Raw genomic sequence first — 25,193 nt, 5'->3', positions numbered from 1 at the left:
GGGACTTCCACGCACAGATCTTCAAAAGAAAAAATTGCAAACACAATGCATGTCCAAATACAACTTCTAAAACTCGACATTTTCAAGTTTCAACTTCAACATTTATGTGCAAACGGGAGCTTAATTTACATAAATATCAAGTTACAACAAAAGGATTAATCTAAGTAGAAGGCCAAATTTGGCAACAGGCTCCAATGGCTTTGCTGAAGTAACCCATGGTGCTTTCATATAATGTCAATGGCAGCATGATCTTTAGCAACTACAGATGTAAATTATAATGGTGCCAGCACCTATCATGTCGATGGCGATGCAGCGGTGTATGACATAATCAGGTAGACAGTGCTATACACGTGCAAACAGCAGCGTAGAGAACTGTGTTCTTCAGACACCGGTCCATATGGGCTTAAATCTCCACGTGCAACTTCTGCAGCAGAAAAAGTTCCAGAAAAAGTAATCTCAGGGAAGTTCTCCATGAACGGTGAGCAATCAAGAATAGGTTGAAGAAAAAACTCGCCACGACCACAGCAAGAGAACATGATACAACCAAAAACTGACTTCTTGCTATTTACATTGTTACTAGTAGAACGACCAGCATTTTGGTGGTCGAGATCTCGCTTCAAACATGTTAAGTTGTTTGATGCATTGTTGCAAGAATCACGTGTAGCATTAGCATTCGCAAGGTAGAATTGGAAGGAGTCTCCACTTCTGATTCCAACACCGTTAACATACAGATACTCCTCATCCCCTCTGCAAGATTTTATGTTGAATTACAAAATGAAGGGAAAATAAAGCATAAATAGGTCTTCAACATTGTTTGATTTCAACTAAAAAGTGTTGACAAGCATATCCACGGGTATAAAGAAGTAAAACCGAAGAATAGGAGGGCTCCATGCTTCTATTCACGGCCAGCATGCTCTACACATTATCCACCTCCCAAACAAATAATGTGACGAAAATTAAGACTAGAACTGAACACAAGGCTGAAATGATATAATTTTACAATATACTTAATAAAAGAAAAATATCATTTCCAGTAAAACCACAAGAAGTGTGTTTGAACTTTCAAAAACAAATAATGCTTGAGCATTAAAAAGTTAAGACGACCTTCTCCATGAATGTAATCTAAAAGATTTCAATATCACGAGTTGCACGTTGAAAAAAGGATCAAGCCTGAGCACTATAACTTACCTTAAAACCTCATGGAATTCCTGCAAATATATCCAACTTGCTCTTTCCTTCCCAATTGAGCACTTTCTTCTTTTAGAGACTCCAATATAGAGAGCAGAACAATAAAGATCACCTCCAAACTGGTGGAAGTGAAATCAGAAAGAAAAGTGAGAATTATCTTCATTGCTTCGATATGCAGTGAATTGAAGCTACTTAACTAAACAATTTTGAAAAATAAAAATAAAGTATGTCACTTCAATTCAACTACTCCTTTTCAAACTTCAACCTAATCATGTTTAAGCAAACAAGACAACTATCTCCAACTAGGTAGTACCTTCACAAAATACTAGGCTTCGCACATAATAACTTTCTAAACCATTTAGGGATGTCCTACAATCAGAAATATAATTAGATTATCATTGCTTCACTTAGAATATACCTTTTCCATGCGACCAAGAGTCAAAAGATATTGCCATCTTCGATTTGTACCAACTGGCACAGTGGAATGGTCTGGGATTTTGTGGGTGGGGGTATTTGAGGGTGGGAAGGGGATAACGCTTTCCCCGAAGGGATATGAATTTAACACGTGGAAAATTCTGGTGTGTCTAAGACCAATATGTAAATGTGCATCTTGCTAAACCCACCAGCCCTCTTTTCTCATGCTCTTTAGCCTAATGCCAGTGCCTCTATGTGTGTGTTGGGGGGTCAAATAGAGAGATGGAGTTTTAAGATTTAGTGACCCAGCACTATCTCAACTTCAAGACTTAGTTAATTAGCTGTGATGGAAGTATCAAAGGGAAACGGAAGATAACATATTACTATGAGGCGGTGTTCAAATACACTACTCTTTCCTTTCCTCTCCTTTCATTAGGGAAAAACCAACTGTGAATTACTTCTTTCTATAACTAGCTACTTAAATAGTTGGATCTAATTAACTGACTACAATCTACATTACAAGTTGTTTCCTCTGTTGCGCCGTACTGCTTGCTTTGAAACCTATTCGGATGGCGCAAGATACGATACGCTTTGCTCTCTTGTTGCGTGAAAGTGCTTGAGCGACCGTCGGGAAAGATTTTTAGCGGGGAAGGCAGCCGAGTCCATCTTATCTTAGAAATTGCCTTGTTAAGGTCCCATCCGTCGTAACCCTTACATAGCATTCTAGCGAGTTTTAAGTTTTATTCTATCTTACCTCATCATAGATCTGATCTAACATAGTCAGACCATCAAGACTTTCAACTTGTGCTTCTCTTTTCGCCGTGAGCCAAGTAGAAAAGTCTCCAGGTCTCTCCTTGACCGCAACAGCCTTGTAGGTAGGCCCAATTTGGGCAATGCCAGGGGCTAGCACTACATGAAATTGAGTTTCCCCTACACCTGCTTACAAGTCCAAAGAAATGGCAGCAATAATAAACATCCCAGAAATTTGACAGAGTAATCAGAAAGCAAGGCAATGATAAATAGAGAAAAGGTCTACAGACTGTCAATTACAGCTATGGATATAAATGCCAGAAAAAAGAATCTTTGATTTCCGGTTAAGAAAATAATCTTTGAGCATTTAATTCTTCCAGAAGGTTAAGACAATAATCTTTGAGCATGAGGGGAAAGATCTCATTTCCGCCAATCAGACTTTTTTGATACTATTCATGGTATTTTTTAAGTTGAAGAAGATGCGGTAGAGTAGCCAACTTAAATAACTTGCTAGTTGACAATACTTTGTTGTTCTGTTAGTTATGAGTTATGACTTAACTTGAGATGCTCTCTTGTTTTTTGTTAGTGAATTTTTACTTGGAGTACTGAATACTGATTAGTCATGTGATTCACTAATTATGAATAGCTAAATCGTGGATTAATATCTTTGTTTATATCTTAAATTTTAATAACTCTAGTTTTCCACTGTCACTTTGTTTAAGGGATCTTATTTCAAGTTATATTTTTTATTTCAAGAGTTATTGTCCTTGTTATGAGGTTAGTTCTTTTCTTTCAATATATTTTTTATTCTTTTAGTTATATTTATTCTATTGTAATATGTTTTTAATGCTTAGTTTTTATTTTGTTGTCTTCATAGGAGGAATGGAAGAGTAATGCCATCTTGAAGAATGAAAGATTGAATTTTACATTATACATGTAAGTTTATCACAAAATATCTCTCAAACTTAGAATATCTTTATAACTCTATTTTTGTAATGTTGAATTTTATTTAGCCAAATCCCCGCACCCGTATCCATACTCGGATACGTCCCCTCAAATCTTAAAATTTGGATTTTGCCAAATCCGACTCTCGCAACCGCACCCAAATCAGACAACATAGTCCCTAGGTGATACCCATTCAGTGTAGCTGGGAAATTGTCTTTTATCCCTTTCTCGTCCTTTAATACTTATTAGCACGTCATATTTTTATGCACATGTACAAGGATAAGTGAGATGTTGTCTGCTTTCTACTCTTTTGTTAATTATTAGTTAAGGAATTAATCCGATCTGAAAAGTTGAGTCAAATTTATCGCTTTCTTTGTAATTCAATGGGTAATTTGATGTTTTATCAAAAGAAAAAATTTGATGGAATTGGGAACTTCAAAGATGCTAGCACCAAGACAAGTTTGATGTCAAGTCCTTCAAAGTTTTTAAGGGGAAAAACATGTGTATATATGTATATATATCTTGAAAAACTTATAACTAACAGTGCACCCATAGAGAGATCAAAAGTGCACCTTGGGCTGTTGGTGTAAGCCAAAGCACCCACCCGCACGACTAGGGATTGATTCTGTCTAGAACTCCATTTCATTGTTTTTTATAAATTTTTTATTTAAAACGCTTATTTATAACATTAATTAAAATTGCTAGATCAGAGATTCGAACTCATGACCATCCAATACTCTTATTATAACAAAGTGAAGTTCAAGTATTAGCTTAGAACTCATATTTATGTTTAATATTTTCCGTATTGTTCAAGCCATTAGTGAACAATCGAATACAACATTATCGTTAATCGTCATTGAAAGTTCTGCTAGATGCTCTCGCAGTCTTCAAATCTTAGGTTCGCCTTTGCCGGCATCACAACTCAACAGACCACAACAGCATAAGTCAATTCTTTTCCACTTGAAGCCTACTCATGTCTTTTTGTAGTATTGTTTACTTTTGTATACACCTTGTACAGTGTACACAGGTTTTCTCATCACTTCAATAAACTATTATCTTCTTTAATTTTTTTATTGTTAAGGTAAAATTATAAATTCATTAATTAAAGAAACTAATCTCTCTGGAAACAAAAGCAGTTCACAATTTAAAGCTCAATTGCAAAGTTTCAGCTGAGAAGCAATGCATACCAGGAGGATTGCCAGTATCCCTAAGAAAGGAAAGAGCAACAGCAGCGGAACTGTATTCTGCGTCATTACAATGGTTTACTGTGGCTTCCCCTTGGTATAAGAACTGTGAACCTCCTTCACCCACAATTACAGTCTCTGGGCAAAAGGCATAATCTACAAAAAGTAAAGAATGCACGGAAATATAATTTGAGTTATCGTAATGTTTATCACAGAATTGAGTAGACAACACTGCCTCCTTTTTGTCTTAAAACATTGGTGATTTATGGTAACAGTAAATTTAAGAAAATAAAGTTTATCATGAAAGGAAAGCAAGAAAGCTTGTTGATTAGAAAGTAAAAGCTTGCCCAACTTTTGAAGAACCGGTTTCATGTCAGTTTCGTGATCCTACCACCAACATGTAAATGACTTTTATGAGATTTAAAATGAACCCAAAAGAACAGCTAAATTACAAATAGAGAGCAGAAAGCAGCATATTCCAAAAGTGTTTCTAACTTTTAACACAATCCAGTGTGAACTGATTAGCGTGCGTGTTGTACATGTCCTGATTCCATTGGCATTAGGCTACATTTATTGCTATATCCACAATGTGTCATTGATTTGACGTGTAAATATGAAAGCTTCTTTCTTTTAGATAGAAAGAAAAAAAATAAAGACAATGAGACAACCGACTTACAGAAAATAACAGAATAGCCACCGGTGATGCGGAACCAGAAACAGAGGACGAGCATTCCCTGATATTTCGCACAAGTTCATCAATCATGAGTGCTTGAGTTCCCTGACATTTGTGCTCACCGAATTAATTTAGCCCATTACAAATTATGTTAGTACAATTTCCATTTAGATCGAAACTAGTAGTTTGTTTCATATCCCATGTAGGAAGTTCATAAAACTGAATTCCATAATTTGAAATCAATTCCCACAGTAAAAGTTCAGCATCCTCTCAATATCACAGATTTATTTCTAAAATATGTTAGGGTAGTATTTAAAGTAAAATGTTACCTGAGTTTTCGATAACAATGGGATCAAACTCACTTTCAATCCTGGAAAGAAACCAACTGTAAGTAAAACGCCATGGTTCTCATTCCCATGATCAGGATGAGCCTCGTCATTCTCAATAAATTGCCATTGAACCTGGAGAAATATCTTCTTCAATTCTCATAACAAAAGCATACAAATTTGACCCAAAAAATTATTTTTAGTCTTGGCCTCTTAACTGACCTCTTCAAATTCATCATTAACAGCATTGCAACCGAAAATTCCTTGAGATATCAGAGTAATAATTGGAATTCTGGACCCTAATTTTCCAGTTATCTGCAAAATAATAACATCCATCAATCATACAACTGCATATAGAGCTTATTTCTAATGTAATCAAGAACAAAACTTTTGCAAAAGACAGCAACATATAACATTTGAAAATGTAAATAGATTTAAAAGAAACTATATATATGATCTTTAATCAATTAAAAAGATAGAAGAGCACATACGAGCTGGTGAGCTTGTTGCAAGCTAAAAGTAGGACCAATGGAAGCAATGGCGAACTGAGGTCGAACAGGTTTCGACAAAACCTTGTCAACAGCCTCATGTACAGCATCCTACATCAGAATTGAATTTATAAGTCACTCATTCTAGAGAAATTCAAGCAAAAAGAACAATTCTTCGTAAGCATTGACGGATTCAGGATTTAAACTAAACAGTTTCAACTTATTACATTTTGAAAGTTACGAATTTAGACCTAATTGTTGCAAATTTACTGAATTTCTATACATAAATTTATATTAGGCGTTGAAAGTACTGAATTTAGATGAACTCGATTATAAGTTCAGACGAGAACCTGGAGAGAAGGATTGATAGATAGAGAAGACGAGAGGTTAGGGAGAGAGAGGAGGCTAGTGATAATGAGGTTCCATGAGCGGTTAACACAAGCGGCGTTTGCACAGGCTAAGGCTGGAAGACGAGAGAGGATGTTATGGAGAAGGTCGTCACCGATTGAATCAATCGTTGCCTCCATCTCCACCGCCGCTCTCTGCCTCAGTTCCGCCATTTCACGGTGGTCGGGAATTGAATTTCGAACTCCACCGTCGCGTCTTTGAGTCGGTGGTAATCAGCGGGAAATCCCCAACTGTTGGTAAAAAGTACTAAAGGTCGTCAAAGAAATGTCTTGAATCATTTTTGTGAAGTTGAAGACAAAAAACACACGTTAATTATATTTTTTTCCGAGTTTTATACGTCAATTATTCATTATTCTATATCTAGACAAGTATTATATTTAACAAGTTCTATATCTCGATTATCACTTTATTGTATTAGAACACATATTGATATTGAATTAGCCTACATGTTATTGATTTGGAAAAAAATATCTAGCTAACTCAATATCAAGACGTGTTTTAATATAAAATAAAAAGTGAATTTAAATAGGTAATAAAACAATAAATAATTTAAGTATAAAACTAGTTTAAAAAAAAGTGATAATTAGGTGTGTTTTACTTTTCTCTTTTGTGAAAGAAATATAATATAAAATTCTTGTTTTATTTTGAAACATTTTTAAAATACTTAATTATGGAGAGTATAAGTTACTTATAAGCTTAATTCTTTTTATTTTCTTGGCATCTTGAAAGCAAAATGCAATTGTCAGGGCTCTTCTTTTCTAGGGTAAATAAGTTGTGATGAGCTTAAGTATCAGATATTTCTTACTCAGGAGTCGATTAATTTGAATGCGCATATTGGGTCTTATTTCTAAGGGCGACATTCCTAATTGAAAGCTCAAATTTGAGACAGTTGGTCAAGGATGGAGAAATTTCAATTATCCTACCTATAATCCATGTTGGTCATTCTCATACTTAATTGTAATGTTTTGGCAGAATCTTCTACAACATAAGCTAGGCCCTTGTTGGATACCATATTCTGTTTTGTGCAATTGTTTACACAACCATTTTCAGTACAGCAAGACTTTGCCAATTCTTTAAAAACTGAATGGTATAGTGGGATGAGGTTGGCAAAGTAGATAGAAAAGATATAAACAAATAAAGCTTGTCAATAGGAAATAAAAAAAAAAAATTGATCTATAGCCTGCTGAAGTGCAAATACACTGTTGGATTTGTGTTCTAAATACTAATTAGTCAATGATTAAGGCGTCTTTCCATTTTATTGTTGGAAAAAGATTTCCAGCATTTTAATGAGTCCTACGCGCCATGAATTTTAAAAATATTAAGGTCACTGTTCATTTGTCAGGATGTATGTATGTTTCTCCATTCTATATAGAAGCTAATAATAATCAAAAAGGGCAGTCTGATGCACCAAGCTTTCGCAGTTACTCTAGCTCAGATTGTCAAGTTCACCATCGCGCTAAAAAGACAACATTGAACGAGAAGAGAACTAAAGCAAGGCTGGTGATGTGCCATTCTATGGAGGGCTCAGAGAGAGTATAAGCACTTTACATTGTGTTGAGTGTGAACTTCCAATTTCAGGGTCCGGGGAAGTGTCGGACCATAAAGGGTCTATTATAAGCAGTTTTATCTTGCATTTCTACAAGAAGACCTATCTCTACTGATTGAATCTAATGACCTCCTGATCACATAACAACAACTTTACCAGTTATGACAAGGCTCGTGCTTCAAGTACTAGTAGATATCCAGAATAAGAATCACATTGACATATAATTTGCAAAAGAATCACAACTACAGAAATCAGAAGAAAGAGAAAAAGAATGAAGTGAATGCAGTATATACCAAAGAGTGTATTTTTCCTACTTGATTTACAACAAATGCAAAATGATCTATAAAAAAAAAATTACTAATTTTTTTCTTGTGAGTATTGATGTACAACTCTAAGAACTATTAACTACTGAGATTATTCCCGTCCACTCCAGTAACCGCAAAGATGGAAAAAGATTACTGATTTTGATGATGAAGACGACCATTCTTCTTTGCCATAGAATAGTAATAGGCACGAAGCAATCTCTTATGGAACCTTCGAAGGTTCAACCTCACATTTTGACGATCAAGGTAGATCTTTTTCGTGAACTCCCATCCTCTGTTGTTCACACTGTCGGGGTCTGTAAGAACAGGATCACTTTTCTCGTACTCGTTGTACAAAGAGCTTTCTTGTGGAAGGATTTTGTAGCCAATGTACCTGAGACCTAACTTCCTTGCGGGTAGTCCATAGTAAGTATCTGCTGCCCAATCTGTTCCTAGCGGAATGATTTGGATGAAAGCAGAATCAGGCCTCATGAAGAGGAAATGAGTCATAGCAGCACCGTGAACTCCAATCATAACATCACTGGAATTAAGAGCCCGATAGATTCTTGCTAGCTCAGTCGTTCGTTGAGGCCTCAAAACTTCCACTTGGAACCCAATACCTTCTGCCATTTTAACTAATGAATCTTCATTGAGTATAGCTCTTGAATCATTTCTAGCTATGATGACCACTTTAGGTTTCTTCACGTCCCGCTTTTCTTCAGTCGTCTCTATCTTTGTCTTGGCTGACGGTGACAAAGCAGATATATTCATATCCAATTGTGTTTCATGTTCCTCTTCTTGGATCAAACCTCTAATTCGAGGCAAATAAGCTCGGTCTAGCATGTCTCGGAAATCCCTAATGGTCTTGTTTCTTCCCATCAATGATGCATCGATAGTTAGCTCATCATGGATCTTTAAACCAACTACGGCATCAGGGAAGCAATGAGTCCTGTTATCACCTCTAAAATCGATAATAGGATATTCAGTGAGGTGAGGAAGTATGTTCTCGTACTTAGAAATCCACCAATCATGATACTCAAGGATTACAAACACAACTTTCTTGTTGAAATGCTGAGAAGTTATGTAAAGAGGCATAATCCCATCGTTGAATTCGTGGTAAAGATTACCAGTGTAACCTCCAGTAGAGAAGAACACAGCAGGCACATCATGTTGCACATCACACTTCTGATGAATAGCAGAATTCTCTCCCTTTGTAACAAGGTCCAACTCATCAATGGTGTCCATTACACTCTTTTCCCATTTCCGAGTATACGGCTTAATCTTTTCGTGTTGGAATATCTCATCATTTTCACCAGAGGCCCCAATAACTTGACTGCCATAAACATTGCTTCTGTAGAGGGTAATTCTGGAGGAAGCAGAATCTGTTCTTACATCTCCTTTCAGTACACAGATATCGGAACGAATGCTACTTCTATCACAGCATATTGACCCTACATTATGATAAAAAAAATCTCTCAACAATTGAAAAAGAGAAGTTGGTAAAACAAAAAAGCAAGCATTAAGGTTGATATTGTGCTCTAATTATGCATTTCAAAACAAGATTAGATTACAACAGACACACACAACAACAAGAAGAAAACAACATCAATAACTACGCCTCAATCCCAAACAAGTCGGGGTCGGTGGTATGAATCCCCAGTTCTTCATATAAGCTCATTTTCTATAATCATCAAACTAAATAACCCTACTCCTCACTCTATTTCAATTTGTTTGACTTACTTTTCCTTTTAGTCAGTTTCATGGCAACTCTTTAATATGAACGCTCCCCGTAACATGTTTAAGATCACATTTGGTACATTCTACCTATTTACGACCACACGATTCAAAAGCTTCTTTACTTTCTTAAACTCCGTACCGAATCAAAACAGACGGAGTAATAGATGTTATAAAAGTAATAGGAAAGGAACTTACTTTCCTCTACAAAAGCAATCAAAGGCCTAGAGCCTATAAACTTATGGTGATAATATGAAAAATTCCAAAAATGGTTTATCAAAAATATTGGGAATCTTTAGAGAGGAAAAAAAAGCACCCTTTTTGCTGTAACAAATACTATACAACAAAAAAAAAACAGATGAACATAAAAGCAACTAAGTACTAACCATTAGAGACAGAGGAACAAACAGAAGCATATACATCTGATTTAGAAACAACCCCTTCATCTTCAAAACCAAATGAATCTGCAAAATACACCACAGTACATAAAAAAGAGTTAGAAAAAGAGAAACAAAGCAGAAAAAAGAGTTGAAAACAGAGAGAAGAAAGAAAGAAACTTACATAAAAGAGAAAGAGTAGGAGCAGATGTGAAGAAAAGGGGAGCTAAAATAAAGCTAAAAGAGATAAAAGATAGAAGAACAAGAAACAAAAGCTTAGGTCTTGCTACTCTTTTGCTGTTTTCACAAACAAAAGGAACATCCCCTTTTCTCCATTGATGATATCTCTGGTAATACACCATTTTCTTGAACATAAACAGCTTAAACAGGAAGAAAAATATGAACTTTGTGAATAAAACAGAGTAAAGGAAGAAACTTTTTGATGTTTATAACTTTGAAAAGTGTGCTTGAGGAAAGGTTTTTCTGGGGTTCAAGGTTTGCTGTACTAATTGGAATCTTGAAAATGGGAGCTGTCAATTTAAGGTGAAGGAAGAAAATAATAAAAATTAAACGAGTAGTATGGTATGTTTTATTTTTTTTGTTCACAGTCAAAGGCGTGTACAATTGGTAAAGGAATTTTTTTTTCTGGCTGGCTTAGACCGTTAGACGGGTTCTTAACATGTTACAACTTGGAAAATAGGCGTGTGTTTGTGTGCCTATGAGGCTGCGCTTTTGTGCAAATACTCACCCGTGTTTCACCCTTAACAAGAGGTTTCGAATTCGAGCTTTGGATATGGAGAAAATTTTGTTGGGAGCGCAACCCTCGAATGAGCCCTGCAGAGCGCGATCCAAATTTAATTGGAGCTCTAATGTGGGCTCCGAACGCTGGGTGGAAAACCAAAAAAAAAATACTCCCTTCGTTCTTTTTTATGTCACCTTTTTAGATTGCCTTTGCATTAAGAAATTAAGTAATTTTACCCTTCTACCCTTATTTAATGTTTTTTTAAATCAATTTTTCAATAAATGATGAACATGTTAGATTTCAAAAATTGTAATGTATTTGGATGACTATTTAAATTTTTGAGTTTATTTTCAAAATCAGATTTTATAGAATAGTGAATGGAGAGAGTAATTAATCAATGCATGAAGTATTCCAATGAATATTAATTACTTATTAGTTTTCTTAGGTTGGTCAAAGTATATATATTTTCAAGACTAATTAACTATTCTATCAAGAGTATAATAGGAAGAATATAGTAATTTATGCATTGATCTAATAAAATGACAAGTATTATGGTCCAACTATTTATAGAAAAGGGTGACATATAAAAAGGAACGGAGGGAGTACGATATTCCTTCTATCTCAATTTATGATGCACACTTTGAATAGGGATAGAGTCAAAAAAAAAATTATTAAAGAATTTAAAATATGAAAAAGTAAACATATAAAGAAGTTGAGGGAGTTTAACATCTATTTTATATATATATATATATGTGTGTGTGTGTGTAATTTTAATCATATATAAATAATATAATTTTTTATTGAAGGGAGTTCGTATGAACCTTTGGACCCTTACTAACTTTGTTCAGGGGGAAGAAGTTTAAAAAGTAAGACAAGACGTTATTATGTTTATCATATTGTTCTTATTAAAGTCATGCTAGTATTTATTTTTTCATGACTCTTCTTCATAATAAAATGTTAAGTAAAATCCAATATGGATATTATAGGAATGATGTTTGCTATAGATTAATAGTTGTCAGATAAGGAAATGCTACGTCCTTTTTTAGACGAATTAAAAAGAAAAAATATCACATAAATTGAAACAGAAAAAAGTAGTTGGTTGGTTGTATGGAAGCATAATGGCTTAATACACAACATATCTTAAATTTGTCAATAAATTTTATTTAAATATTTGAACTATGATTTATTTTTGATTTAGCATCTAAACATGTGATAAAATATTTTCTTAAATATTTTCAATTTCAAATTTTGGAGAAAAAAATGTATATATACTCTCAAACGGCTATTAGAAAATTAAGTTAATTGCATGAAAATATGTCAATTCATTTAATTATACACACGTATAAGGTTTTACAACAAGGGTAATGTGTATAAATTACATCAACAATTTAATTAAGTGTGTGTTGAACATGCGCAAAAAAAATAGAAATTTAAATCGAAAATATCTAATAAAAATATTTTATTTTTAACTACTTAATTAAAACAAATCGTGTTCGAATGTCTAAATGAAACGTATTACCAAGTTTAAAGAGTTACTATCATTTAGGCCATACAACTTCTTTTCTTTTTTCGACTAATCATGACAAACATAATATGCTTTAAATTATAAAAAAAAATAGCAATTTGAAAAAACAAAGACACTTACCTAATTCTCTTTAGTTTACTCTTTTTCTTGTTTTTTTTTTACATCCCATGAAGTTGCATGTTTCGTGTATTATTGTTGACACATATTTTTTTCATTAAAATCAAGTTTTATTACTATGTTATTCAAAGCAAATATATGTACCTAATTATTAATTTATAAATAAAAGGGGAGAAAAAGAATAATAATCGAGTAATGTTGACTTCTTCAAGAGTTATAATTATAATATGCAGAAAAACAGGAATTTTTTTTTTGAAGACTTCGAAATAATTGATTAGCTGATTATTATTGACTAATTATTAGTTCCATCGCAAGGAAATATTTTTATGTGGCGTTTGGTGATTATTTGTAAATTATTTTCCAAACATATTTCCAAATTCAAAAAAAAAAAGAAAAAATTGAAAGCTCTATTTTTCGTTCATCAGAAAATAAGTTGTATGACATTTATTACACCGGACGAACTAACAAAGATCAAAAAAATTTATAGACTCACAAACAACTGTATAACCTTTCAATTTATTCATCGATAATAGTGAATATATTTAATCATTGATAAGATGAACGAATAAAATGATGAATAACCAATTAAAATAGTATGCTTTTGATATTTTAATCATCTGGTTTAGGTGTAGTCATGTGCTTATCAAGATTTTGATACTTTTAAAAAGAATTAGTTTTTTAAAAATAAATAAAATTCAAAATTTTTAAAATTGAAAAGGCCAAGGTTGGCTTCTTCTTGTACAGAACAATACTAGTACTAACCATTCTATGCGTGTAAATTGCAACTTCCAACGCAACTTAATTTGACTTTCTATTTTTTCAAATAGTTAAGTTTTATTTATATAATTGAAGCATTTAAAGACTTATATGTATATTTTACGCATATATGATATATTGTTACTTCAGATTGGACAAAAAATATAGTTCGGAAAATAATTAAAATATATTATTTCTTACATAAGAGACCAAAAAAATACATTTTTAGAATTTTAGTAACTCAGTGAATTAGTTATATGAACTTTCACTTTATTAATGAATGTATAATTTCTCATAGTATGATTCCTTAACATACCCCTATATTAAATAATAAAAGTTTAAAAAAATATTTTTTTAATTAATTAAAAGTTAAATACCTTTATTACATATCTGGGAATATAATGTGAATGATTCTCCTACAAGAATTAAATAACTAAATTTAAACACTTCCCTAAAACTTTTTAGAAGAAAAGCAAATACAGTAGTGATTGGGACAGACAAAAGTTATGGGCTATGGTACTACTGCACATTCCATATGGGGCACATTACAAATTTTTTTATCCGGTTAATTTGAATTTATATCATATAAGATCTATTTAAGAAAAGACGTTTTTTATAAAATTAAAATTTGAGACATATGATTAAGAATAAAGGAATCGTTAGTAGTTTTATAAGCCAACGAATTTTTTCAGTCTTTAATTACTTCCTTTACAAATCATATTAATTTTATCTAAAATTATGAATAATTTTGATAATATTTGTAACAATATACTGCTGTATTATATTGTTTCTTTAACTGAAAAAAAAGTCAATAATTAGTTATTTTGCTCTCTTCAGCTAAAGTAGTTTGCTTTTCCAGCCACCCCATAATATTTATTTATTTTATTTATGTTAACCTACGTACTAGAGTAGTATATAAACGGTTCTAGTTTAGGCTCTAGTTTTGAATAATAATGGGGTGCGTTAAATAAGAGATTTCTAATTTTTTGTTACGTTTGATTGATCAAAGTATTTTAAAATATATTTTTCTTAAGAAAAAAGTGATTTCTTTAAAAAAGTAAGAAAAATAATGTTTCTAATAAAATGTAAAAAATAAGTTTCACAACTAATATTTCAAGTTTATTTATTATCCTCATCCCTCTAATCCCCCACCCCACCCCATCAATATAATCCCCTACACATATATTTTTGTCAATCTTTATAGTGTATGTTTACATTTTAAAATATTATTATAATATTTGTTGTGTATCGAATACAAAAAATAATAATAAAACCTTATTTTTAAAGTTGGATTAAACATAAAAAAAAAGGTTGAAAGAGAAATCAAAAGTGCAGCCTCGTACTAAAATATTTAGCACATGTTACTTTTTGAGAGTCGAATATAAAAGTATCATAGATTATATTATTTTCTTATATCAATATAATAACATATATATTATTAAAATTTATATAATTTAATTCTTGATTTTGAATAACTAAAGTATTTTGAGACGGAGAAAACAATTCTAGATATGACAAGAGAATTAGTTGTAGAATTTTGAGGAAAAAGACATCCTGAAATATCGCCGGAAACATACAATTTGATGGAATTAAGATAACCCCTGGATTACGGCTTTAATTAATATTGAATTATATGCTCACGGATTAAGATTATTAACCTTTTTTCCTACATTTTCAACGACAATTTTTTTTGGGCGGGCACGGTTTGTTACTTTGAGTTAACTTTTATAAAATAAAATTTCAAAAATCAATCATGTTTAAAAAAAAAGGGAGTCATAAAAGGTTATAGTAAAAAAGGAAAAGAGAAAATATAAAAAGAAAGAGAAAGGGAGATATGGTTTATTAATTGCATAATTAAATCTAGTGTTTTTTTGTTTTTTTTTGGTTGTTGTTGTTGTTCAATTTGTTGTGTAATTTTATTAGGGTGGATGACCCTATAAAAAGTCTTCGAGGTGAAGTGATAAATATTTATTTTTATTTAATTGTTAATTTTGGGTTTAAGCTTCGATAGATAGAGAGTTATCTTATAGTTAATTAGAAATGTCTTGCTCTCTATAAGTTTATCGAAATTAAATATATTTATTGAATGCCGAGTGATAAATCAATAAACTTTTAAAGATTAGCTTAGCTCTATTAGATAAAAGTTCGGCGCAAATCGCAGTCTAAGACCAAAGTTTGAAAATTGGATAAAATATTGTCTTAGCCTGGAAGAAGTTTAATCCTATTGGACCAAAGTTTGACTATCTAAATGTTTTCTATTTCTGTTACAATGAAAAATATTAGGAGCGATATATATATATAAAATCAGGGGTGGATTTACATGGTGTTCAGGGTTCACTTGAATCTCTTCAATCGAAAAATTATACAAAATATATAGGATCAAATTTGTGTTTTATATTTATATATTTAATATTAACCCCCTCAACACGAGTAAGGGGATTGATTCAACGGTTATGGGGTTCAAAAACTAGTAGACGTGCGAGTTCAAAATTGGCTAGCAATTTTTTTTAATATTTTAACTTGAAAGTACAGTTCATTTGTCAGCACTATTTAGCATGTTTTTTTAACCCCCTCAGTGAAAATTTTGACTCCATCACGATATATAACAATTGAATCTATCTCATTCCATCCCTCAATCAACATGCAACACACCAACGCCTACCCCTTTTATATCACGAGTAGCTCAAACTATCTATCGACAATCAACAAATTTAGAAATTCAAATTATATTGTTGAACTATAACACTCAAAGTTTGATAGCGGCAAGTGCATAGATATCCGATTTTGAATCGTTTTTTTAACTCATGCTTAAGTTTATAAAAGTTTGAAATTTTAAATATTTTAAAATAATTCATCAGAATTTAAGCTTGAACGTATATCTCAATTATCAACTTTGATGATTTATTAATTTCGTTTTACTAATATTATATTTTGCAGTGATACATGCATTATATTTCACTCACGTACACGGTACATCCTTTTCACCAGTGATATTTTATTCATTTTACCTTAAATATCTTTCATTGTATTCATGGTACCTTATTATATGGTAACTCATCCAATATTTTAAAGTGAAGATGAGGAGGAAACATCACATTTTTTTTTGAAGTTTCCCAAAATAAAATACATGATAAATACTACCTCCACCTCAATTTGTATGACAACTTTTGAATTTCGAGATTCAAATAAATATTTTTCTAACAATTTTTTTCTTATATATCTTAAATATATTAAATTATCACAATAGGTCTTATAGTACATTTTACATAATTTTGTATTTCAAAAACTTAAGGATAGCATGTTTGATTTAACAGTCAAAATTAATTTGTTTAACTTTTGAAATCCGAATAATACCACATAAATTAAAAGAAAGAGAATTAGAATTTCCAAACAAAGCACGCCGTAATGAGGACGGGCTTCTTTGGGCTTACAATCTAAGCTCTTTTGTAAGCCCAACTTTGATAGGGCTGGGGGTTTAATGGGCCAAAACTTTGAACACTATTTTGAGTGATCTAATCGATGTTAATTTGGGGAGACGGGGGGGGGGGGACATGTCAAAATTAATATGTTATATTTTTAAAAATGTTTTCTTTGTAAAATTCGTGTCAAATTCAATAGTTTATAAACAGTAATACTAACATCAATAGAAGGAAAATAATTTATTCTCCATAGCGTTTATCATTTTGTATAATTTTATGTTTAATCGAACAATTGAATATTGAATGTAATATGTAACGTAGAAGGAAAAAACAATTTACATGAATTGTTACTACACATTAAGCTTTTTCTCTTTCAAATAAGTGAAAACAATATCTCTATATATTTAAAATAGGAATATACACCACAACTATAAATAGGTTGTAATTATAGTCAGAACAAAACATGACTAATTTTTTAACAGTAACCCCACGAAGCACTAGCAAAGGAAACGACCATCGAAGAAATCTGACTTGTAAAATTACACTCAATATGTGATTGTCATCCTGAGGGACAAAGCTAATCACTCGCATGCAAATTCGATCGAACTCCATTAATTTAAAATTCTAGTTTCGTCATTGTTCACCAGGTTTACATATTTCCACGTTTTATGTATGAACGAAATGTGGTCCCTACTCTCGATCTTTTCGACCGACCCGCTTCAGCTTTATCGGTTTATAAATACCCGGTTGACCATATTTCAGTTCTCCACGGTTATCAATAAAGATTTTTTAGAGAGATAAAACTCCATTAACAACACATAATCCTTCTCTCTCTAGCTCAATTCACAGCTTCTGACGAAGAACCTCAAGTCAATTTTCTCAATTTCGGGTTCACATAAATTCGGTTCGGGTCGGGTCAGCTAGGATGGGTGACTCATACTGTTCGGACTGCAAACGGAACACGGAGGTGGTATTTGACCATGCCGCCGGTGATACAGTTTGTTCGGACTGTGGACTTGTGCTGGAATCGAGGTCAATTGATGAGACTTCTGAGTGGCGTACGTTTGCTGATGAATCCGGTGATCATGACCCGAACCGTGTTGGAGGACCCGTTAACCCGTTGCTTGGTGATGTCGGTCTTTCTACTGTCATTTCTAAAGGTCCTAATGGAAGTAATGGAGATTCATCTCTAGCTAGGTTGCAGAATCGAGGTGGTGATCCTGAACGTGCCCTAGTTATGGCTTTTAAAGCTATTGCTAATATGGCTGATAGGTAAAACTTATCGAACTTCAACCAGTGTTTTAAAAAGTTCCCTTTTTTACTAGTATTTAGTTTGGGATATTTGAATTTTGAGCTAGTCCTGAAAAATTGGGAGTGAGGGAGTACTTTCATTTAAGAAAATATTACTAGCTCGGTTTCAATTTGTTTGTCTAGTTCATTTTGACTTGGCACGGAGTTTAGGAAAGTCAAAGAGACTTGAATTTCGTGGTGTTAAACCAAAGATATATAAAATGTATCAAAATGCATGATTATAAACATGTTAGTTGTCACGTGGATGGTTAGAATTAGAAGTCGCCAAAAAAGGGAAGTGATGTTTCTTCTGAAACGGACTAAAAAGGAAAGTAAGACAAATAAATTGAAATGGAGGGAGTAATATGGTGGTTTATTGAGTTCAGTGTTGTGTGATATTGACTATTTAGACCGAATATGTATTAGCCGAGGAGAACTGATAATGAATTTGAATGTTACTTAGAAGGGTGGTTTGAAGTATGTAATGGAAATAGTAGTGTGAGTTTAGGTATGAAACTCACACTGTCAATAGTTTAGGTATGAAATTTAGGTGTGTTTTTTACCCTTATCTCTTAGTTTATTTGTAAGTATTTTTTATTGCCAAAGCCAGTTGTGTGATTGAAGCCTGCTATTTTGCAAGGAGTTAGTAAAGTCCAACAAGGTATCACATTGGTTTGCTGCTCTTCCCTCAAAACTTTTAGACTTCCTTCCTGTCTACACTCTACATAGTACGCACATTGGGATGGTGCTCCACAGAACTTTGAGCTATGGATTCATCCTTTGTCCTCTCCAGCTACTGATTGCTCCTTTTTAGTTACTTGACGTTATCCATTTACTCCAAAAAGATTTGTAAAGCATACACCGAATCTGCTAGGATACAGAGCAATGCTTTTCACAAATGTACATTTGCTGCAACAGTAAGACATGATCTTTGCATAGCAATCCAAGTTATACGGACCACCTTCGTGCCACCTCGTTTTTTTTTTTTTTTTATAGAATACTCCAACGCCACTGCTTTTTTCTTCCAGTTCTAACCAGAACACTATAGCAATACTTAACAGAGGAGCAGCTAACCTTTTTTCTGCTTTTTAGGTTTTGGAGATAAGTCCTTTGTGAGATGTTATCATAACAATTATTTCATTTATCCTTGGCTGTCGATGAATTGAGACAATGATTATGTGCGCCTTATGTTCTTACTGTTTTTGAACGGCTAGCTAAGTGATTATGTTGGTTTCAGATGCATATTGTTGTGATTTGTATGACACCATGACTAATGATCTTAGACAGTTGTGTTTTGTCCTTTTTGCATGTCTTACATGCTGAGAAGTTTAAGATTAAGAATGGAGTTATTTTTGTTGGGTTAATCAAGTGTGTCCCCCATTATTGTGTGCATTAGTTAAATTAATTGTCTTTTTCCTTCTTTGCAGGTTGAGCCTTGTTTCCACCATAAAGGTTTGTCCTCCTGTTTTGTTAGATGTTTCTTGTTTCTCTTCTTCTTTTTTCGCATACAAAATGGAGCAGATTTTCGAATTGCTGTTGCTTGCTTGTTTTAAATCTCTGTTTTTTAACTAGTTTTGCTAAGAATATATCTTCAATTTACTAAACGAGCTTCACCTTGAACACGATACTCTCTAAGGTGTCGGTGATTCTTATTCTGGTAATCCAAGTCGTTCAAAATCTTTTACTGAAATTCTGGATGCCATACTGCTATATTCCTCTCTCTAGTCTAGAGTTATCTTCTTGTTTGAAGAAGATGACTTTCGCATCACATTGTGATGATCTCTGCCCATGCGTGCTATTATCTTTCATGTTATAGTTTGAAATCATAACACAAAGGCTACACAGCCTATGTATCCACCGCTGCCAGCTATCTTTCCTTGACAACGACCATCAGCATCGGATTAATGATCAAGGAAGTACTCTTTTAATCCATTCTATGGGAATCAACCTTTAACTTTATCCTTATCAAACCCTAGGGTATTGGGACAAATTTGCTCCTTCATTACGTAAGAACAAGTCTTACCCGTGTCTTTTTTTAACATGCATCTTTCCCTTAATCTTCTGCAGGACCGAGCAAGTGAGATATACAAAAGGCTGGAAGACCAGAAGTGTACGAGAGGAAGGAATCTGGATGCCTTGGTGGCTGCTTGTATTTACATTGCGTGTCGGCAAGAAGGCAAAGCACGCACTGTAAAAGGTACTACCATGATATCTTATTATGTAGATTAATGGTTTAGTCCTCTGTATGAACTTCTCTGAACCTTTGGGTGTTAACTAGAAATATGCTCAATCGCCAATGGAGCTACAAAGAAGGAAATTGGCCGAGCAAAAGAGTTCATTGTGAAACAATTGAAGGTTGAAATGGGAGACTCAATGGAGATGGGAACTATACATGCTGGAGACTATCTGGTGAGTGAGAGCAAGTTTTGTGGTCTGCTCCTCTTTGTGAGCACATTCAGTACAATATGAATATTTGTGTATTATCTGACACGGACCATGCATGAATGTCAGAGACGTTTCTGTTCTAACATTGGAATGAACCATGAAGAGATTAAGGCTGTCCAGGAAACTGTCAAAAAGTCAGAAGAGTTTGATATAAGGTACAGAAATGTTTTTGGTTGCAGTTATCGTCTAATTAAGTCATCAAATATTAATTATTTGTGCCTTAACCACAAGTAATTTTAGTCTAGCAATCAAGTAGATTGTGGATATGAAAAGATTAGAGCTTTAAACAACCGAAGGAAAATGGGTTTCGTCACTTTGATCACTAGCCACAAATTTGTATGTGACTATCTCATTGGTCAAATAACATAAATGTTTATTCCTGATTTTGCAGGAGGAGTCCTATTTCGATTGCTGCAGCAATAATATACATGCTAACACAGCTTACAGATTCAAGGAAACCCCTGCGAGGTTTGGGCATTACCTTCTTTTTGTAAGCCTGGGCAATATACTATGTTTTACCGCGCTATACTTTTAAGGCCTCCAATGCTATACTTCTATTGTTTCCAAGTCGACTATTGGTTGCAGATATACTGAAGATACTTTTATTCCAGCTCTGTTGCTTGACTGATAGGGTGTACATGCAGATATCTCAATTGCAACCACAGTTGCAGAAGGGACTATAAAGAATGCATATAAGGATCTCTATCCACATGCTTCCAAAATTATACCTCAATGGTATCTCAAGGATAAGGACATTAAGAGCCTAAGCAGTCCCAAGGCATAGAGTTCGATTTTTACAGCACCTGCTGCTCTCACTAATCGTTTCCAAGTGTGATTTCTATGTTATGTATGGCAGCGCTTAAGGGCATGTCGGTTGAAGGACCTAAAGAGCCTGTGTAGTTTAGATTAGTTTTTAGCAGTACGCGAATTTGCTGCTAGAAAGGCCTAAATCTTCAAGAAAGTGCCCAGAATAGAGACAATTAGATAGATATATTGAAGTTATAAGGGTAGTGTACTATAATATGTTGATCCCCTTAGTAATCAGAATCTTTTTCATTTCCACTTTTCTTCCCTCCCACAATACAGATAGGCTAATTAATTTCATAATCTATTTGATGTATATGATAAGGCCTTTGGTTGTCTATTTCTTTTTTATGGTTATCAATTGTCATTGGCAACATTTTTTCATTGTTTGTTCAGTTGAGGGTTAATAGAAAACAATCGATCTACCTTCTTAAGGTACATTTTTTCATAGACGTATATAAAGGGTAAGGCCTATGTACATTTTACCCTTTTCAGACTATTTATCGGAAGGTTTTTCCGAATTTTTTTGAGGCTAGTGACCCACAGTACAATACAATAAAATGATGAAATGAAAAAGGGTCCATGAGACCAAAAAAATATTTCCAAATAACTTGAGTAAGAGAGGAAAAATATTTGGGCATGGGAGACTTGTAAACTTGCAGACCCATGTCCAGCCATGCATCAAAGTCTTGTTGCCACGGTCCGAGTAAGGTAAGAGCTATCCAAATGCAAATACCTTCAAATAATAAATAAACAAAAGTAATTAATAATTATCCATTTCAACTAAAATATTTATATACATTAGAATAAATCCATGGTATGAGATGAGTATCATAATATAAAAATGCTACGAGCAATCAATATCAATATTAGTGAGGTCTGAATTTTCTTCCACACAATAAAAGTGGTTTCAATAATGATCAATCGCTTTTATCTTGAATGTACACCATTATCCAAACATAATAAGTTTTTTTTTTCAGCAGCTTAATTTTTATCTCTAAATTCGACACAAATTATCAACTTCATTTCCATATTATTGATAGTCTTAAAAACACTAATTTACATGACTAACTAAATCTAAATAAATTGACGTTTTTAAGGTTGTCAATAATTTAGAAATGAAATTGATAATTTGCATCAAATTTAAAGGTGTTTTTCATACTTTTTCTCATTATTAAATTATATTTTTTTCCATACTTCTTCTCATTATTAAATTTTATTTTCCATCTTTTCAAATATTCATTTTAGAGCTTAGTTGTCGACACTTCAAGTGTTGAAAGCATTTTTGTTTTTTGTTTCCATCACCTTTGGATCTTTGTCTATGGGACCTGATCTCTTTTTTGCGTTGTCGACATATTAATGGACTACACATTTATACTTATCATCAATGATGAGATAAGGCCGTATACCTATTATCTTTTTTAAATTTTATTTGTGAGATTAAAATTGATACATTATTGTTGTCAAAAAATAGATTATTAAAGATTACAATGAAATGATAGATAATATGTTCAATTTTTATTAAAAGTTTTAGTTAGAGACTAAAGTTATTTTAAGTTGGAGTAATTTACCCTTCAAATTAAATTTTGTGGTATGAATCTAAATTAGTGAAGGTAAAAATTTAGTCGTACTCGATATTTAGATCAAGTTTATAATGCATGATGTTTGTTTGTACATACACTTCTAGTACTTATATATGGTGGATTTACATAGTTTGGTATAAACATCCTCGATACAAATAAATAATTACTTCAAGCCACAAAATAACTGTCGGATACCTGATAAAATATAGAGTAAATCCTTCACACATTCGATATAATCAAAATGGTACAAAAAGGATTAGCATGCCTCAACGCGAAGCTAGAGAGTTGTTTATTGATGCACGTGAATTCAATTATTATTATAAAATGAATTTGAAGTTAATATAAGTATATATCCATAAATTTAAAACCTTTAATCTTGGCAAAATTGCTTTTATAAAAAAAAATGACACATACAAATAAACGAAAAATAACAATGTTACTGTTCATAATAAAGGAAAGTAGTTATCAGAAAATACATCAAGCAACAATTATACTTTTTTATAACACTCTCAACATATAGAAGTTAAATCCAAATGGAATTTTGATACATTGACTTCAAATGCATCATGCATGAATATCCTTGAATTTATTCAATACCCCAGGTTGCTCGGATTCTTTAGAAATGTATTTGTGCGATAATATTTTTCAGGAGTCTGAACAACATCGCCAGAACTAGTTATCTTGTTATATGAGATATGTATGAATCCAATTCTATACGTTTAATTCCACCCTCTGCCACTGATTTTCTAATTTCTACACTCAAATATTTTGCTTTGTTCCTCATTTCATCTCCTCCTTTTGATGCCATTAATTTTTCCACACATTTTTTCACCACATTTGATTTTACCAATTCATTCCTATTAGCCCATTCTCTAACAACAATTCCAATTTTAAGCATCTTGGTAATTAGTACAGCGTTTCTTGGTTGATCAGAATGCATTGGCCATGCAGCTATTGGCACGCCCATCGAGATACTTTCCATGCAGGAATTCCATCCACAATGACTCAAGAATCCACCAGTCGAACAATGTGACAAAATCTCCAATTGAGGTGCCCAATCTCTTACCAAAATCCCCTTTTCTTTAACTCTCTCCTCGAACCCTTTTGGCAATTCAATCTTTCTTGATGAGTCTTTAGTAAAAACATTCCCTTTATCCGCGTCTCTCAACACCCAAATGAACTTTTGTTCGCTCTGCTCTAGTCCAATTGCGATTTCCTTGATTTGTTCGTCAGAAAATGAAGTCGTGGTACCAAATGACACTAATATCACCGAGTTTGGTTCTTGTTTGTCGAGCCATAACAAACACGTGTGACTTTTGGTATTGGGCCCGTTCTTGGGAAATGTGATTGGGTTAAACGGGCCGAGGGCCCATTGTTTTTCGTTGTTATTGGTCACTTCTTTCGACAACAAATCAAGAAATGGACTTTCCATGACTCTACACGTGTTGAAAATCTTTCCCGAGTTAAACTTCATGCATTCATATTCTCTTTTCATAAGTTTCTCAAATTCTGGACTAAAACAACCTTCGAGGGAAGGAAGGTCAATCAACATTTCAGAGTCTATAAGAAACGGCTTCTTTTTCCGCTCCCATATAAATAGGAGCAGAGTAAAAGCTGACACACTATGGAAAGTGTATGCCTCAGCATTTGGTATTGACACATAATCTTGAACAACTGATCCCATCAGAGAGTCGTTTATGATAACGACTCTCTCATACTTGGATGAAAGCGTTTGGATTAACCTTTTCACAGGATTCCTCAGATAAGACGATGATTCAAATGAAGATTGAAGATGAGATGGAAATTTAATTCGCGAATTTGGATTTGGATTTGGAGAGATGAAACTTGGAGTAGGAAATTCATGGAAATGAATTTTGGAAAAAGAGTCAAAACTATTAATAACTCTAACTTTTGCTTGAAGATTATGTGTTTTTGTACTAACATAGTGGACTTTTATGTTGTTGTAAGATGCTATAAGGCAAGAGAGTTGTAGAAGTTGATTAAGATGACCTTGTGCTAGAAAAGGGACTATTACTACAACAATTTTTTGACCTTTTTGGTTATTTTTGCAAATATGAAGATTAGAAGCCATTGAAGAAATAAATTCCCAATGAATATTTTTAACTTTGTATGAGAAAATATGAACTTGTTTTTTTTTTCTTGGCTAAAATTTTTGG

General features: G+C 33.1%; 4 protein-coding genes across 5 annotated transcripts; 1 reads left to right on the top strand and 3 right to left on the bottom strand.

Moving 5' to 3' along the window:
• Positions 1-52: 52 nt before the first annotated feature.
• LOC125806976 (F-box/LRR-repeat protein At5g63520-like) lies at positions 53-6,632 on the bottom strand. 2 transcript variants are annotated; one of them, XM_049486725.1, is made up of 10 exons: positions 6,319-6,632; positions 5,972-6,079; positions 5,703-5,795; positions 5,484-5,615; positions 5,158-5,259; positions 4,829-4,868; positions 4,485-4,637; positions 2,357-2,538; positions 1,189-1,307; positions 53-747 (listed from the first exon to the last, which is right to left on the bottom strand). In XM_049486725.1, exons 1-10 carry the CDS (start codon positions 6,526-6,528, stop codon positions 294-296), a joined length of 1,593 nt encoding a protein of 530 aa, XP_049342682.1. In that variant the 5' UTR covers positions 6,529-6,632; the 3' UTR covers positions 53-293. The 2 variants fall into 2 exon arrangements, with proteins under 2 accessions (XP_049342682.1, XP_049342681.1); XM_049486724.1 differs by having other exon boundaries at positions 2,357-2,541; positions 6,319-6,619.
• A 1,492-nt stretch (positions 6,633-8,124) lies between these two features.
• LOC125806877 (xylan glycosyltransferase MUCI21-like) lies at positions 8,125-10,872 on the bottom strand. The gene is made up of 3 exons (XM_049486635.1): positions 10,520-10,872; positions 10,345-10,422; positions 8,125-9,675 (listed from the first exon to the last, which is right to left on the bottom strand). The coding sequence occupies exons 1-3, from the start codon at positions 10,707-10,709 to the stop codon at positions 8,378-8,380; spliced, it is 1,566 nt and encodes a 521-aa protein (XP_049342592.1). The 5' UTR covers positions 10,710-10,872; the 3' UTR covers positions 8,125-8,377.
• A 6,788-nt stretch (positions 10,873-17,660) lies between these two features.
• On the top strand, positions 17,661-21,749 carry LOC125806866 (transcription initiation factor IIB-2-like). The gene is made up of 7 exons (XM_049486622.1): positions 17,661-18,166; positions 19,612-19,636; positions 20,252-20,381; positions 20,463-20,593; positions 20,696-20,784; positions 21,021-21,097; positions 21,274-21,749. The coding sequence occupies exons 1-7, from the start codon at positions 17,820-17,822 to the stop codon at positions 21,411-21,413; spliced, it is 939 nt and encodes a 312-aa protein (XP_049342579.1). The 5' UTR covers positions 17,661-17,819; the 3' UTR covers positions 21,414-21,749.
• A 1,637-nt stretch (positions 21,750-23,386) lies between these two features.
• On the bottom strand, positions 23,387-25,193 carry LOC125807029 (zeatin O-glucosyltransferase-like). Its single transcript, XM_049486779.1, has one exon. It carries the CDS (start codon positions 25,106-25,108, stop codon positions 23,693-23,695), a length of 1,416 nt encoding a protein of 471 aa, XP_049342736.1. The 5' UTR covers positions 25,109-25,193; the 3' UTR covers positions 23,387-23,692.

The sequence above is a fragment of the Solanum verrucosum genome, unplaced genomic scaffold (genome assembly GCF_900185275.1).
Source record: "Solanum verrucosum unplaced genomic scaffold, falcon-dt-bn FXZP01000196.1, whole genome shotgun sequence".
Classification (NCBI taxonomy): Eukaryota; Viridiplantae; Streptophyta; class Magnoliopsida; order Solanales; family Solanaceae; genus Solanum; species Solanum verrucosum.
This window is presented reverse-complemented; position numbering and strand designations above follow the sequence as displayed.

What these genes read in the sequence shown, in the direction of transcription:
- LOC125806976 (XM_049486724.1), bottom strand. Translation starts at nt 6,528, where the DNA reads ATGGCGGAACTGAGGCAGAGAGCGGCGGTGGAGATGGAGGCAACGATT. An exon ending in TGGCTATTCTGTTATTTTCT is followed by an intron (nt 4,869 to 5,157) that starts GTAAGTCGGTTG and finishes TGTTGGTGGTAG; the next exon opens with GATCACGAAACTGACATGAA. An exon ending in ACCGGTTCTTCAAAAGTTGG is followed by an intron (nt 4,638 to 4,828) that starts GCAAGCTTTTAC and finishes TACTTTTTGTAG; the next exon opens with ATTATGCCTTTTGCCCAGAG.
- LOC125806877 (XM_049486635.1), bottom strand. Translation starts at nt 10,709, where the DNA reads ATGTTCAAGAAAATGGTGTATTACCAGAGATATCATCAATGGAGAAAA. An exon ending in TCCTACTCTTTCTCTTTTAT is followed by an intron (nt 10,423 to 10,519) that starts GTAAGTTTCTTT and finishes TGTATTTTGCAG; the next exon opens with ATTCATTTGGTTTTGAAGAT. An exon ending in TTGTTCCTCTGTCTCTAATG is followed by an intron (nt 9,676 to 10,344) that starts GTTAGTACTTAG and finishes ATCATAATGTAG; the next exon opens with GGTCAATATGCTGTGATAGA.
- LOC125806866 (XM_049486622.1), top strand. Translation starts at nt 17,820, where the DNA reads ATGGGTGACTCATACTGTTCGGACTGCAAACGGAACACGGAGGTGGTA. An exon ending in GCCTTGTTTCCACCATAAAG is followed by an intron (nt 19,637 to 20,251) that starts GTTTGTCCTCCT and finishes AATCTTCTGCAG; the next exon opens with GACCGAGCAAGTGAGATATA. An exon ending in TACATGCTGGAGACTATCTG is followed by an intron (nt 20,594 to 20,695) that starts GTGAGTGAGAGC and finishes CATGAATGTCAG; the next exon opens with AGACGTTTCTGTTCTAACAT.
- LOC125807029 (XM_049486779.1), bottom strand. Translation starts at nt 25,108, where the DNA reads ATGGCTTCTAATCTTCATATTTGCAAAAATAACCAAAAAGGTCAAAAA.